The sequence below is a fragment of the Eschscholzia californica genome, unplaced genomic scaffold (assembly GCF_041429995.1).
Source record: "Eschscholzia californica isolate CP2 unplaced genomic scaffold, dmEscCali1.0.p SCAF_1, whole genome shotgun sequence".
Lineage (NCBI taxonomy): Eukaryota > Viridiplantae > Streptophyta > Magnoliopsida > Ranunculales > Papaveraceae > Eschscholzia > Eschscholzia californica.
In genome coordinates, this window is record NW_028238198.1 from 374,896 (window position 1) to 389,289 (window position 14,394).

A 14,394-nucleotide genomic window follows, 5' to 3' on the forward strand; every position below is an offset into this window, starting at 1 on the left:
GCAACTTAGAAATTTTCTTTTTTTTGGTTGAAATAGCAACTTAGAAAGTTAGTCTCCACAATTCTATAAGGTGGCTGGTTTGGGGAAATAAGAAAATTATCTGAGTACAAAATTTTGAGTGGAAACAAAAAAATGGAACAATTTGTTTCCTCCAAACCCTTCAACCTTTCATCTTCTTCCTGAACCAAGAATTCCGGCGACCCCCTATACTCTGCACGACATCCACCATTAACGTCGGGGATTTCCACCACTAAGTTTGTCTCTTCTTCCTCTCCTTTTTATTCTTCTTTCATCTTCCTTTTCTCTTCTCTTAATTCGTGTTCTGTGAGTTCCGGCGAAGGGGCTCTCCCCTTCGCCAGAAACTTGTCTGGATCTGGAAGAACCAGATTCAGACGAAGGAGTTTTCCCCTTCGCCGCAACTTAGAGAAAGAAAGAGAGAGAAGCAAGAATGGAGTGATGGAGAGGGAGAGAAAGAAGAGGGAGAGGGAGAGGGAGAGAAACAAGAGGGAGAGGGAGAGATAGAGGAGAGAGAGGCTTGTCGCCAGTTGTCACCGGCCATGAGCGAGCGACCGACCATTATTTGTCGGCAACACGGGAGGGTGTGTGTGGCTAAATTATTTTGTTTCACCTTTTTAAATTTTGCACCACCAGATACTTTTATTTTATTTCCCAAATCACCCACCTTCTATATAACAGGGGCCATGGGAGAGTGGAAGGATAATATTGTAACTTCATTGTCCTCTACCAAACATTACCCCCAAAAATCAATATGCCCCAGGATTGGATTATCCACACAACAAGTAAAGAGTAAGAGCTTCCTCACTCTCACTCACACCATCATCTCTACTCCGTCTCTCTCTCTCATCACATCTCCGACAACAATGGCGGCTTCCCTCACTCCTCTGGTTCAATATCAACTCTTACCCATTTTGCCTTACTGACATACCCATCATCCAATTTTCACTAACAACACTTAAATCATTTTTTTTTTCTGTTTTTGGCAGGCACAGATGAACCTTGGCTCTGCAGTTACAGGTACAAGAAGCATCCCACAGGTTAAGGTTATCAACGTTAATGCTCTCAGATTATCCAAACCCATCTCCTTCTCCGCTTCGTTCTCTTCTTCCCCGTTTTCTCTCTCTTCCTCTTCTTTCCCTTCCTTGCACCTCAAAAGAACTGGTCTCCTCACTCCCCCCCGAGCTTCTACCCAGGTCCGTTTTTACTCTACCAGGATTGTTATTTTGTAATTCTAGTGTTTTTACCAGTGTGAGAATTATGCAATTGCTAGGGTTTTCTTCTATGTACAAGGGCAGTTGTTAAGGTTATATGTTCTGAAATTTTAGGGTTTTCAGACTGTTAACAATTATGCAATTTCCAGGGTTTTCTTTTCTATATACTGTCAGAAGTTAAGGTTATGTACTCTAAAATTCTAGGGTTTTGAAATAGCTGGTATATGATAGATTGGTGATACCTTATGAAGTTCATTTTACTTGTATTTGGTTCTTTTTTCTGGTAGTTCGGTCATACATAAATTGAATATGAAGTTTCGCTAATATGGCTGTGCTTAGATAAGAGAGGCAACAAAGAGAGCTTACTATGTCTTTCTAATGTATTTCAGGAAGTAGAGTTGCAATCTAAAGTGACCCAGAAAGTTTATTTTGATATTGGCATTGGGAATCCTGAAGGGAAACTTGTGGGGAGGATTGTGATAGGATTGTTTGGTGACGACGTGCCCCAAACTGCCGAGAACTTCCGTGCTCTGTGTACAGGTTTTGTTATTTGACATTTTATTCAACCTTATTGTCTTCCATCTCTTCTTTTCTTTTTGTTGGTTTTAACGAACTATCTGAAAATAGGAGAGAAAGGCTTTGGATACAAAGGTTCATCGTTCCACCGAGTCATCAAAGATTTCATGATTCAAGGAGGAGATTTTGATAAAGGAAATGTACGCCCTCTTTTGATTCAATGCCTCTCATATCTTATTTATTTGGAATGGTGTGTCACACTAGCTAGTTTCTTCATAAACTTATCAATGTTGCATGTTTGTGAAGTTCAAAAAAAAGGGCATTGCAATTTTGTGAACATTTTCTTCTCGTACTTCTGACATTAGATTAATTGTTGCCTTGTTGGTATCGCATTGTATTTTTCTTCTTTGCCTTCAGTTGATGTATGTGTAACATTCAGGAGTTATCCCCTAACTCCACTTCCAGTCATACTATCTTCTTCGATACCAACCTGGTCGAGGGGTAACAACTCGACGCCCTCCTTTTGGAAGGGCAGGTTCCCAACCTAACTATTCTCTCATACTGCGATGTCTTTCCTAAGTTGTATTGCATTTATTCCATCAGTGTACTTGTTAAAACTCTTTTACGCCTCCATTTTTCACGTAACATTTAGTAGTCATTTTTCATTTATTTCCTGTCTCATGAATCTCGTCAACCAGCATTTAATCATGTGGAAAATAGAACGTCAATTTTTGGTGAACCAACCCGAAATGTGTTCTTCTCTTTCCGGAATCCAACAAGGAACAAGTCGCTCGACTACTGGAAGGGGCCCATTAGTAGGGGGCACCGCCCTTGACCCCTATGAATTTTCTTTCATTGAATTTTAGGCTCTCAAATCAAAATCAAGGGCTCTCTTAGGAAGCCCTTACGCCTTATGGTATAGCCCATATGTACTAGGTTATATAAGGAGGGTTAGTTCATACCCTTTCTTGGTGGTGGGCGTAGAGTGGGCAAGGCAAGCACTCACATTAGCTACAGTCACAGCATATCACGTTAGAGATTAGGCAGTGCTGAAAGTTTAACTATTTAAGCAATAAGCACATAGCTCCAATGATCTATCTCAAACTGCTGCTAGCGTAGTATCATGAAAAATTATTCTTACATGTTTTAAGCCATTGTAATTTTATTAAGTCAATTAAACTAAATGAAGAAGGTTCGTCTTGATCTCTAATCATCACTCAAGAGATCAAACCATCACCATCTTTCATATATTTCATTTTTCTGAATGGTAACCAAGTAGAACCTGCTTCCAAATTTCTGATTCAGTTGTCGTTTGCAGGGAACTGGGGGTAAAAGTATATATGGCCGTACGTTCAAGGATGAGAACTTTAAGTGTAAGTTGGTCCGACCTTTTGTATGTACAGAAACTTTTTTCATATAATGTTTGGCACCATCAGTAATTGGATCCTAGCTTGTGGTAATCCATTATTGATTTTTTTTTTTGAAACTTTGAATGAATCCATTATTGATATTGCCGAGAGACCATTCGTAACTGACTTCGAAATTGTGAATTTTGCAGTGGTTCATGTTGGAGCAGGAGTTGTTAGCATGGCAAATGCAGGGCCTAATACTAACGGTAGCCAATTTTTCATTTGCACTGTCAAGGTATTATCTAACTCTTATCCCTTCTCGTTTTTTTCCAATTTTAATTCTAAAGAGTTATCATGACAGATCCACTCGAAGAATTCAAATATTGAACACAAATGCTGAAAAACAAAGACTTGTTGGAAGAGAAGTTTACATGTTCAAATATTCACTTATTTGGCCTGAAAGCTAGACAAATAGACTTAACCTAAACCTTCCCGAACCCTATAGGATAAGTAAGGTTAAAAATCAGAACAATCTTGTTATTGAGCTTGTAGGAGGTAAAAGTAAAATCTCACTTACATTGCAGCATCTTAATTTTTCACTTGATTTTCACCTTTCCTCCCGAACACATTATGTTATGTCGAAGGACCTGAACCTCCATTTGGCCTGTACTAATGGAAGGTTTCTACCTTAGTTTTCTGAGTGACTCACCATAGTCTTAGAAGAATGGGTCTATAAAACTGTTCAACTATTTGACAGTGCTCAAGGAACGGGTTAGAAATGCTTAAAACCGATATCTATCTAGATAAGCACATTTATCCTTTGTATTATGGTTTTAAACTTGTGTAGTATTATTTAAGTTTAAATGAGACTATGTTTCTTGCGTCGTAGTAAATTTTATGAAGGCAAAAAGTGTAGTAGTCGCTAACTTTAGACTTTGGGGTTTGAATGGATGCAGACACCATGGTTGGATCAGAGGCATGTAGTATTTGGGCAGGTAATAGAGGGAATGGACATTGTTAGGTTGGTAGAGGCTTCAGAATGTGACAGAGGAGATCGTCCAAAGAAGAAGGTTACCATCCTTGACTGCGGTGAACTTCCCACAGTATAACAACCATAGCCCGCTAATAGATTCGGGTTGTTTTTTTCAAACTCGGCCAAGTTTTCTTCCTTGTTTCAAGTGATTTTGTGTTTTGTAATGTGGTAGATGGTTAACAAGAACGAGTAACTTCATCTAATTTCGGAGGTGAAAGGAGTTGCATTTTGAAAATCTTATTGTCCTCGGGAATGAATTAATAAGAGTTCGAACATTTTACTCTAATCCTATTCTGTTTCCGCAAGCCAAAAATAACTTTTTTATGATTTCTTTTATTTCCAGACCAATTTTCTCGTAATGATACAAGGTTTTGCTTTCCATAATGGCTCTAGGAGTCCCCTAAAAGTACTTCCGCTACTAAATTGTAGTTCACACCTATACCTTAAATTTATACTTTAAATTTTGAATAATCAGGTCAGTCGGTTATAGGAGGGATAATATCTCCACTCGTCTTCAATTTTCTCCTCGCCCTTAATTCTCTCCACTCACACTCAAATTTCTCCAATCTCACGGTTAGTATCTCTCCCTCTATTGATTTTAGAATATAATATATCAATATTACTGAAATTATTAAAGTTGATTTGGAGAGAATAATTAAGAAATATTAGGACATTAGTTAAGAGGAATTTGTCCTGTCTTAAGGAAGGGGGAACCTAATTCTCCTACTAATAAACTTGAAAAATCTATGAAATTTAGAGCAGCCAGCGAACAGTGCAGATGGCTGAATCCCAGGGAAAAGACAAAGAAGGTATGAGGTGTAATGGTAGGAGGCAGGGACAGAATCTATTGCAAAATATAGATTGGATTTGGTCACGTGTTTGACATTTGCTGGGGACAAAAATACCTGAAACATGTCTTGAGTATTTTTTTTTTGGTAGTGGCGTTTTATGGGATTGACAACTGGCCACTTAAATGTTTGTGTAGATAGAATAAGTCACCATCTTACCAGCAGACAATGGCACTTGATCCATCATGTGCACGACATAAATATCCCCCCCCGCCCCCCTCCTCCTAGTTGGTTGGGTACGTCCGTCCTTCGAGGGGGCGGCCCATTCAACCTTTGAAGGTGGTGCCTCTCAAGTAGTACTAGAATCAAAGAAAACTCTTTGTTAAGTGTAAGAGGTGTCTGAAACCTGAATTATATGTGTATTACTCAAACTTAATAAGGTATTGAGCCATTCGGGGCGGTGGGGGGTTGTAGAGTCTTCGGAGGAGAGGGGGGGTGGTGGGAACAAAATTTTGACTTGTAGAACAATATCACCAGCTGCTAAGACTTAGAGCGTCACAAACATAGAAATTCCAACACTACTTTAAAGAAGTGAAGTATCTGAGAAACCTCTTAGGTTTGGCGCGTGTTGAGAGAGGCGAAAGGAGGAGCAACACAGAACACACAAGCGTACATCCAAGTGATGGAGTTCTAACAAGAGAGAAGTTTAAGAGAGAGTCAAGCTTCTCTCTCTCTCTCTCCTCTTGCCAATTGTGTCAATTGTCGGTTGCCAGGGGGGGGGCTTTTCCATCTACCAAAAGTCACCTATACCAAAAAATTGAGCTGTTTTCACAACATGGTTCTTTCTTTCTATCACTTCATGACTTTTCTACTCCTTTTACTTGATTCTCTTTCTAAGTCAACTACTCACTTAAATACCCTATTTTTAAACAAGATCATATCAATTTCAATCTATTCTCAAATTTAATTTTGTCTAATCCACTAAACACATAAGAGCAATACCAACAACAACCATTTGATTCAATTCCTCACTTATCTAACTTGTATTCACATTTGACTAATAAGCATCAACCTAAGCCTGCTAACTATTTTGATCGAAATAGATTACCGAGCGAAAACCTTCCGTTTTCTTGAGGAGGAGAGTTGGAACTTGTATCGTACTTCACACGAATAATTGTCTTGCCAATCTCACATCTAACTGCTTCAATTGTTTCACTCTTCACTTGATTTCCTGATGAATCAGTAACATAGAACACATTCACAGCTCGAGATCCTCGTGTTGTAACTTCAGCTCGAGAGACTGATAACCCGTTTTCTCTTAATATACGGGTAACATCCGATAAAAGACCCACCCGATCTTCACCACACAACTCAAGTCGAATTCCCTGAACCAAAAAACCGAGAAATGCCTTAGACTATAATGAAGATCATAACGTAAAGTAGAACAGGATGAAAACCGATCTTTGAACTAGCTATACCTCAGAAGTTCGCCTCCGAATGGCAGCCTCCAAGCAATTTATCACTCTCTCTCTTTCAGCTTCCGAACTAATCGGGTATCCATCGACATGTCTAATATAATATTCCTATTGAAGAACACAAAACAAACAAGTCAAATCAACCAACATTCACGAGTTTAGTTAAGAGTATTCAAAATGCAGCTAAAATAGGGACAAACCTGATAAGCCTCTGGTCCTTCAGCCATGATTGCTCCATGAAATACAACATATTGCATATCTGTTAATGTGCAAACTGTATCGAATATCAGCTTAGGCCTATCCCCACATCTCAAATTGACAACAGTATAACCCCTGTCTAAACATTTCTCAACAGTCACAAAGGGTTTACTTCGATCACTTTCACTATCATCATCGTTATTCATATCATAATCTCGATCCGCATACATCATTTGATGAAGTCTTCTTTCAGTATGAGTATCACCAACAGAAACAACAGTTTCTGCTTTTTGTTTTTCTCGAATTCCTCTAAGAACGTAACGAAGAAGCATTTTGATCTTATTGAGTCGTTCAGAGTCATTGATTGGTGCACCAGTTAGTCCATCAGTGATATATAGAACAGAAGCCATTCTTGAATTATGAGTCCATACTTCAGCAGCAACTATATTGCACCCAAGATCTGTAAGAACAGCGAAGACTTCTGAGAGCAAACCCGGACGGTCTCTTCCTGTTAATTCGATTGTCGTGTGCCCAGTCGCTGCTTTGACACCAACCGATCTTCTCATCGTCCATAAGCTAAGAACTCTTGATCCCAGTGACTGCAACAAGTTCCAAATTTTCTTGTCAAATATATGTGTATGTGTGTGTGTGTATGTATACATGTTCGTAACGCCCCCCAAGCCTTAGCAGTTATTGATATTGTGCCCACTTTTGACACTCAACCCCAAGGCCAATAAATACAGGGTTTTATTTTTGCCGAAGACTCCACGAACCAACCCGAAAGGCCTCGACACTTACTAAGCTAGAGTAGGCACCTCCTAAGCTATGTGGGACTATTATAATGTTTTATGTATTTTTCTTATGGGAAAATAGAAGTTTCTTTATCCATTTTGAGAAGATTGGGTATTGTGATGCCTATATGTGAAGTTTAGTAGTAAAAGTCAAGGTGAATTCAAAGAAATAACAAGGAGATTCTAATTTCAGGGTAGAATTGGACTTGCATTGATTTAGATAAATGTATAAAATGAGAACCCTAATATATGTCAGAGATTTACCTGTTGAATGCTTTCAGAGACTTTTCCATCTGAAAGCTTATTGCCATCTTGATCTGTAACATGGAATACTACCCAAAAACAAGAAAGATAAGAAGTTGAAAAATAAATCAAGAAAATAAAGACCCAATTTAGATTGGTTACCATCCATAAACCATTCACCATCAGAAGAAATGTAAGCCCTTTTAATGGTTAGATTCATATCAGTTAGAGATTGCACCACTTCTAACAAACTTCCATGCTTATTAGCACTATCAACCTGTCATAATTTCCACAATTAGAGACAGATATATATAGAGAGAGAGAGAGTGAGAGAGTGTCTTAAAGGGTATGTATGTATACCTTAATCAAAGTTGCAGTCCTGCTAGAAGAATTATCCACACTAACACTAATCACAATTACAGAGTAATTAAGAAAAATCCAAGAACAGAGTAATTTATACTACTGTAAGTCTGTAAGATATAAGAACACAGACCCACCCACTTGAAATGAGTAAAATCAGGAAAAGTATTAGATGAATATAAAAACCTTGGAGGGTTCATTCGAATGACAAGTTTTTCAAATTCATCATCAACGTCTAGAGAAGGAGTCCAATAATCCATGATTGGAGGAAGACCAACCCACAAACAATTGTGTAAATCTCTCTAGAGAGACAGAGAGAAAGGTGCGTATTTGTATTTGTTGTTGGTGGTGGTGGTGGTGAGATTCTGTTTGAGGTGGATGAAGGGTTTTGGGTGAAAATGAAGGAGGGGGAGGAGTATCTGTGTTTTTCTCTATAAGAGAACTAGGTTTCCTCCCCGTCCTACGGACGGGGAAGATCTCTCTTGGCTAACGCCTGAAAAAATAAATAAATTTAGATTACAACATTCTTGGAAAGAGAATAAAGAAGATAATGGAGAATAAATAGGGAGAGATATTAACCAACAGTTGTAAATCCGACTGAAAATGGTGAGGGAGAGAAATACGTGGGAAGTTAGTTAAATGGGAGAGAAATACGTGTGAAGTTAAATGGTGAGGGAGAGAAATACGTGGGTAGTTATGTAGGGATATCCTAACCACTTTTGGTCGATTTATACTATTACCTTTCTATTTTGAAGGGATTTACACGAAAAGGGATTTTATAACAGCCATTAGATGTGATCTTTATGAAAATCCCAATAAAAATAGACGGTCAGACTTATAACCGACTGAGTTGTTTTAATATAATAGATATGACTTTCATTTGTATCTCTGTCCCATCAAAATTCGCTACACCTTCTAAAACTAACTATATCTCTTTGGCTTTGGGAACTTGTGATCAATTGATCGAACGGTTATCATTTAATAATATGAGGATTTGAACGAGATCGATAGAACTATCGGTTGGAGATTAGAAAATATGGGAGATCATGTATAAATGGATGTACACTTTATTGAAACATGGAGGATGAGCTGTCATTTACTCACCATCCTAATATGACAAGTGCCCCAAATCCATGCATCCCTCCTAACATTTTGGTAATTCCTTATTCCACTCATTTATAACCCTCCCTCCAGAGTGAAAAAATCCACTAAAAGAGAGAAGAAGAATTCGTTCAAAAATGGAGACCGTTAATTTCGTGTAGATTTATGGTAAAATTTGACTTGTAGCCTCTATAAGAATTGCTCGTGAACCGAACTGATAAAAATTAACTTATGAATTATTTTCTTGCAGAAGTTTCATTTGTTTTCTTTGGTTCACTTTTACGTTTCAAATCCGTTTTTGTTAGGAATGTCTTTCATCATTTCTTCGGCAAAATATTCTATCCTGCCCGAGCACCAAATTGGAAGATCAACATTAAAATTCTAAGTATGCACATAATATTTGGTAGAATAACATAACAATTCAGATTTGGAAAGAACTCAACACTTTCCTTCTAAAACAAACAGATGATTGTTGGGTTCAGTTTTTCCATCATTAGCGTTAGTGTGTGTTTGTGTTCCCATGTCTGGTTCAAAAATTATTCTCACCCATCTCCCATGGAATAATCTAATCTGAAATGAACACTGAAATGACTGAAGACAGAATAAAATACGATACGATAAAAAAAAAACGAGAAGACAAACGGGCTTGCTCGTCCACTATATCTCCATTAAAAATGTGGAGGAAAAATTCGGCAAAAGATTAGATTGAAGAGGTTCTCAAGCTGGTTCTGAAAATCTAATGCGTAACATTGGGATTCCTAGATATCATATCCTAAGAGGATCTGTCGGGAAGGAAGTATCCGAAGTGGGTTGTTTAAGCTAATCAGTTATTTGGATACTAAAACTAGACTGGGAGTGTGATCTTGTGATCATATCTGAATCTGAAAGAATAGCTGCCTTTCCATTTCTCCATTCACATCCTGCCATAAATGCCTTCTTGGCTTCTTCCTCATACACCACTCCTCTAATCACTCACCTGAAGGACTAGTAATGGGTAAGATTTGATTCTAGATGGGGTTCAGAACGAGCCACTTATGAAGATTCACTAAGATTGACATGCCTTCTACAACAAAAGATGAGCTCAGCCATGGCCGAAATAAGTCGTAATCCACGCCAGCATTGGTACGAATAGCAAATATTCCTTTGCTAGTACCATCATGACATATGATCAAATGACCAACATATATAGCTTTCGAACTGAATAATGCAGGACGAGTACGGCTCTGTACTAGCTAGAACTTATCAAAATGGTTGCTTAGTATGCATCTATCCGATATTTCATTTGGAACCAATACGTTGCTCAAATTCTCCTCGGTGATGGTGGATTTGTTAGTGGAATGTTTGAGATTAGTATCATGGAACCTAGTCCCTTTCTATGATATGAGGGGCAGTAAGGATCTTACCCTTTCTTCTTCAAAGACACGGACGGAATAAGACTAAGTAAGTCGTTGATAGTTGCATCAAGTCCAAGGGCATATCGGAGAAAAGGATTAGGCACCTTGAAAAAGGAAAAAGAATCTATTCTAAACATGTCAATAGAGTAGGTAGATAACCACTGCTGCAAAACCACAAACCACAACAAGCAGTAGAGAGTACAAATGCGATATTCTGATAAAGATCCCCAGACTGGGCCAGACATCAAACAAAGCAATGACGTGATTCCGGCAGGGTAAGAATCGGGATTCTGTAGTATGAAAGTTTGATCGCTTCAAGTACATCTACTGAGCATGAAGAATCAACGCCACACTTACCGTATATCATTTCAGGGTCATATATTCTTGAGTGTAGAAGCGAAATATGGAAAGCTTGAGTTTCCCAAACAAACACATATTATGAAATCTTATCATGCACAAAAGTTTCAAAAGGGAAAGCAAATTCAGCCTTTAGCTTGAGATTGGTACTGGAAACAGAGAAATCGTTGAAAGAAAACGGTGAAGTTAAGCACTTCAGTGTGAGTATCTAGAGTTCCTAAGTGCAACATAAACGTATCCGAGGCAATAGGTGAATTCTAGAGAAAGAAAAAACATATGTAAACTCAAAATTAGAGAAAGAACCCACGAAAGTGGTGAGTCGGTGTACAAGCAAGTAAACTTGACATGATAATGGGGAAACAAATACAAGAGAAGATGAAAGTGAAAGATTTACACAGACAAATGAGAGATTTCGACTAGTAATCAGACCACTCTGGTTTCAAATAGAAGAATAATAATATATGGTGTAGGTACCTTTAGCTACATCTAGGGAGAAAACGAATATAAAGAGCTTATTTTCCATTAAAAAAAAAAAAACTGATCACCATAAGCATATTTAGTCCTAAACAACAACAACAACATAAAGATGGCTTACACAACTATCGACACGCCTCAAACACACAATGTCCAACCTAACCCCAAGCGATTCAACTCTACACTGTCTCACCTGCACAGTCACAAGAATCACAAGCAAAAATCTTATTATAACTCCATTATTACCCATAATCATGAAAACTTCAATTTGATCACAAAGGAGAAAAAACAGTACCTGTTCTTGAAGACTTGATGAAGCTGTGGAGAGAAAGAAGGGGGTAGGACCCAATACCTAAATTCAGTCCTTATGACCCAAATTCTCATTAGAAGACCAAAACTCTCACATAATTCTTCTACCCACTAATGGGTAGTTTAAGTTTCTCTCATTTAAAACACTTTCTAACTCTAATGCCTTGATCCTTGAGAATCATCTTTAGATGGAGGTTGCTGATGATGATGATGTTCGTCTTGTTGTTGTTGTTGATGCATGGAACCAGAACTGGTTCTAGTTTGTTGAGCCATTTGGTGGTAAAACTGGTTCAAAGCTTGAGGATTCAAAACCCCAATATGACCATCTTGAGAAAGACCAAGTTCTAATCCTGGAAGTGTTTGAGAATTTCCACCCAAAATTGAACTAAAACTCATATGACCCAGATTAGAACCAGGCATTTCAAAACCATGGAAGCCAATTCTAGGCATAAAATTTGAACCATCATTCCCTAAATTAGAGGTTGAGGGTCCTGTAGGTGGTGGAACCAACCCTGGCCCAAATCCAGTAACAGGGGGCCATAGACCATGGGATCTACCACCACCAATTGAACCACCACCAACACTAGGAAGCATGGTCCAATTGGTGGTGGTTCTACCAGTGGTCCCTAACTCATGATGCAAACCAGCTGACCCAGATTGAGAAGCGGCGGTGGCGGCGGCGGCAGCGGCAGCAAGAGCAGATGCTGGTATTGTACCAGTTCCAGTGGCAGCAATAATAGATGGCTCAGCTTGTTGTAAAAGCCATTGAATAGTTTCACCATCAGATTTATGACCTAATTCTCTAGTTAATTGAAAAATTCTAGCAGCACATAAAGCAGGCATCCTAATTCTTCTTCCTCTACCATCAACTTTAGTATGTCTATCTTTGTTTGAACTTCTTTTGGGTGCTAGTAATTGTTTCTTATTATTATTACTATTATTTTCATCTTTATCACCAACAACAACCCCAATCTGAAAATCTTTGATTTCAGCTGCTGATTTGTTTTCCCCACCACCACTACTAGTACCCATGTCTGATTGTGGTGGTAAACACAAGAACTTTGCTTGTTGTTGTTCTTGAGGTTGCTTTGAGGAACTCTTGGGATCCATCAAGAAGAAAAGAGAGAGAAAAGATCAAATTTTTGTATAATAAAAAATTGTATTTTGTGGGAACTGGGAGTTTGGGTCTTTGATGAGAAGAGAAGAAGATGACTTTGAAAAGACCTAGCTAGCTAGACTTTTAGTATGAGTTTTTCACTGTTTTTGGTAAGTTATAGGCTTCTTGTTTTAAAAGACAAAAACCCCCCAAAGATAAAGATGCAAAATTCATTCATTCATCATTCAAATTTTACTCCTTTCTAAAGCAAATTAACTGTTTCTCTCTTTCTTTTTGTTTTCTACTCCAAACCCCTTTTCTCTCTCTTCTTTCTTCTTCTTACCCTTTTAGTGATTTGGGGTTATTTTTTTTTTATGAAAGAAGTGATTTGGGGTTTTGACTACCATGATATTTATACTTTGATAGTAACCCCTTTAGCTACACAAATTTCACCACTACACTCGCACACGTGGGAAACATTTCCACCACATTTTCTCTCTCTAGCCATTATCGTAACAACAACCATTAAGACATTTATAATGAAGAGTCTACTCCGACTGTCACCAACAAATAATAACCACAAGCATGTTAGAAACCTAATTTTGTACTGTATTGTTTTCGAAATTGTTAGAGTCGCGGTGATTTTATGATATTTTTGGGGGTTTTGATGTATTAGTGATTACTACATTTTATTTTGCTTATCCTTGGAAAATCTTACTCTTTTATTCAATTGATAACAAGTAGTATAACACAACCGAAAGAAAAAAAAAAGGGTTATTTTGCGAAAGGGGCGTAGATAAGTACCGGGTTTTGCGAAAGGGACATGACTATTTGTTATTTTGCGAAGGGGTCGTGGACTAACATTGACTGTTAAATAAATGTTAAATTTAACATCTCATTACATGAATAATTAACATTTTTCATCTTCTTCTTTTTTTTCTTTCTTCCACCTTTGATTTTCATCGGAAATTAAAAGAGGTGTTGTCGCTTGAGTTTTACAAAGAGATTGTGCCGACTAGAGAAGAGTTTAGGGTTTTTTTCGTCAGTTTTTTGGTCTTTTTTTTAATTCTTTTTTTTTTTTACGAATCCTCATCACACTTCTTAAATTCTTTTTACTTTCTAACTCTTTAAATTGAGTAGACAAAATAAAGTTTAGATTTATATTCATGTGCTTTTAGATTTTTTTTTCTCTCTTGTTTATGCCGGAGTTGAAATTTTGCTTCCTTTTTTTATATTTCACATAAATATATTTTGATTATATCATTTATTCATCATGTATTAGATTATGAAATTCATTATTTAAATATGTAATGCTAGAAAATCTAGAAAAATAATGTTTTTCAAGGTGGATATCTTATTTTTCACCTTTGCGAATTTAGTGTCAAAATCGCATAAATTTCTTAAATGTAACAATATATTTTTTTAAGTAATGGATTTAGATTAACGGTGTTAGAACTTAACTGGTCAACACTAGTCCACGACCCTTTTGCAAAAAAATAAAAGGTCATGCCCCTTTCGCAAAACCCGGTACTTATGTATGACCCTTTCGCAAAATAACCCAAAAAAAAAATAAGAAGAGTTAATTCCAACAAAGTGAAAAGAACTCTCTCTCTCTCTAGAAATTTGTAATCGTTTTCGAGCAAATCTTCGGATCTTCGTTGCTTTTCCGGCGAAGGGTCTT

The 14,394-nt window shown here is 37.6% G+C and overlaps 2 protein-coding genes and 1 pseudogene across 3 annotated transcripts; 1 reads left to right on the forward strand and 2 right to left on the reverse strand.

Annotated features, from left to right (window-relative positions):
* The first annotated feature begins 721 nt into the window (after positions 1 to 721).
* LOC147562830 (photosynthetic NDH subunit of lumenal location 5, chloroplastic-like) lies at positions 722 to 4,413 on the forward strand. Its single transcript, XM_086673371.1, has 7 exons — positions 722 to 905; positions 1,005 to 1,211; positions 1,619 to 1,769; positions 1,857 to 1,945; positions 3,064 to 3,118; positions 3,304 to 3,389; positions 4,051 to 4,413. Exons 1-7 carry the CDS (start codon positions 882 to 884, stop codon positions 4,201 to 4,203), a joined length of 765 nt encoding a protein of 254 aa, XP_086529497.1. The 5' UTR covers positions 722 to 881; the 3' UTR covers positions 4,204 to 4,413.
* Positions 4,414 to 5,855: 1,442 nt separating this feature from the next.
* Positions 5,856 to 8,382, reverse strand: LOC147562831 (ACT domain-containing protein ACR4-like). The gene is made up of 7 exons (XM_086673306.1): positions 8,169 to 8,382; positions 7,983 to 8,028; positions 7,785 to 7,899; positions 7,644 to 7,711; positions 6,591 to 7,187; positions 6,394 to 6,498; positions 5,856 to 6,300 (listed from the first exon to the last, which is right to left on the reverse strand). Exons 1-7 carry the CDS (start codon positions 8,240 to 8,242, stop codon positions 6,001 to 6,003), a joined length of 1,305 nt encoding a protein of 434 aa, XP_086529432.1. The 5' UTR covers positions 8,243 to 8,382; the 3' UTR covers positions 5,856 to 6,000.
* A 2,862-nt stretch (positions 8,383 to 11,244) lies between these two features.
* LOC147562832 (transcription factor TCP20 pseudogene) lies at positions 11,245 to 13,098 on the reverse strand (annotated as a pseudogene). The gene is made up of 2 exons (XR_015239737.1): positions 11,604 to 13,098; positions 11,245 to 11,501 (listed from the first exon to the last, which is right to left on the reverse strand). The product of XR_015239737.1 is annotated as a transcription factor TCP20 pseudogene (transcript).
* Between the last annotated feature and the right edge of the window lie 1,296 nt (positions 13,099 to 14,394).

What these genes read in the sequence shown, in the direction of transcription:
- LOC147562830 (XM_086673371.1), top strand. Translation starts at nt 882, where the DNA reads ATGGCGGCTTCCCTCACTCCTCTG. An exon ending in CGGCTTCCCTCACTCCTCTG is followed by an intron (nt 906 to 1,004) that starts GTTCAATATCAA and finishes TGTTTTTGGCAG; the next exon opens with GCACAGATGAACCTTGGCTC. An exon ending in TTTTCATTTGCACTGTCAAG is followed by an intron (nt 3,390 to 4,050) that starts GTATTATCTAAC and finishes GAATGGATGCAG; the next exon opens with ACACCATGGTTGGATCAGAG.
- LOC147562831 (XM_086673306.1), bottom strand. Translation starts at nt 8,242, where the DNA reads ATGGATTATTGGACTCCTTCTCTAGACGTTGATGATGAATTTGAAAAA. An exon ending in ATTCGAATGAACCCTCCAAG is followed by an intron (nt 8,029 to 8,168) that starts GTTTTTATATTC and finishes AATTGTGATTAG; the next exon opens with TGTTAGTGTGGATAATTCTT. An exon ending in GGACTGCAACTTTGATTAAG is followed by an intron (nt 7,900 to 7,982) that starts GTATACATACAT and finishes AAATTATGACAG; the next exon opens with GTTGATAGTGCTAATAAGCA.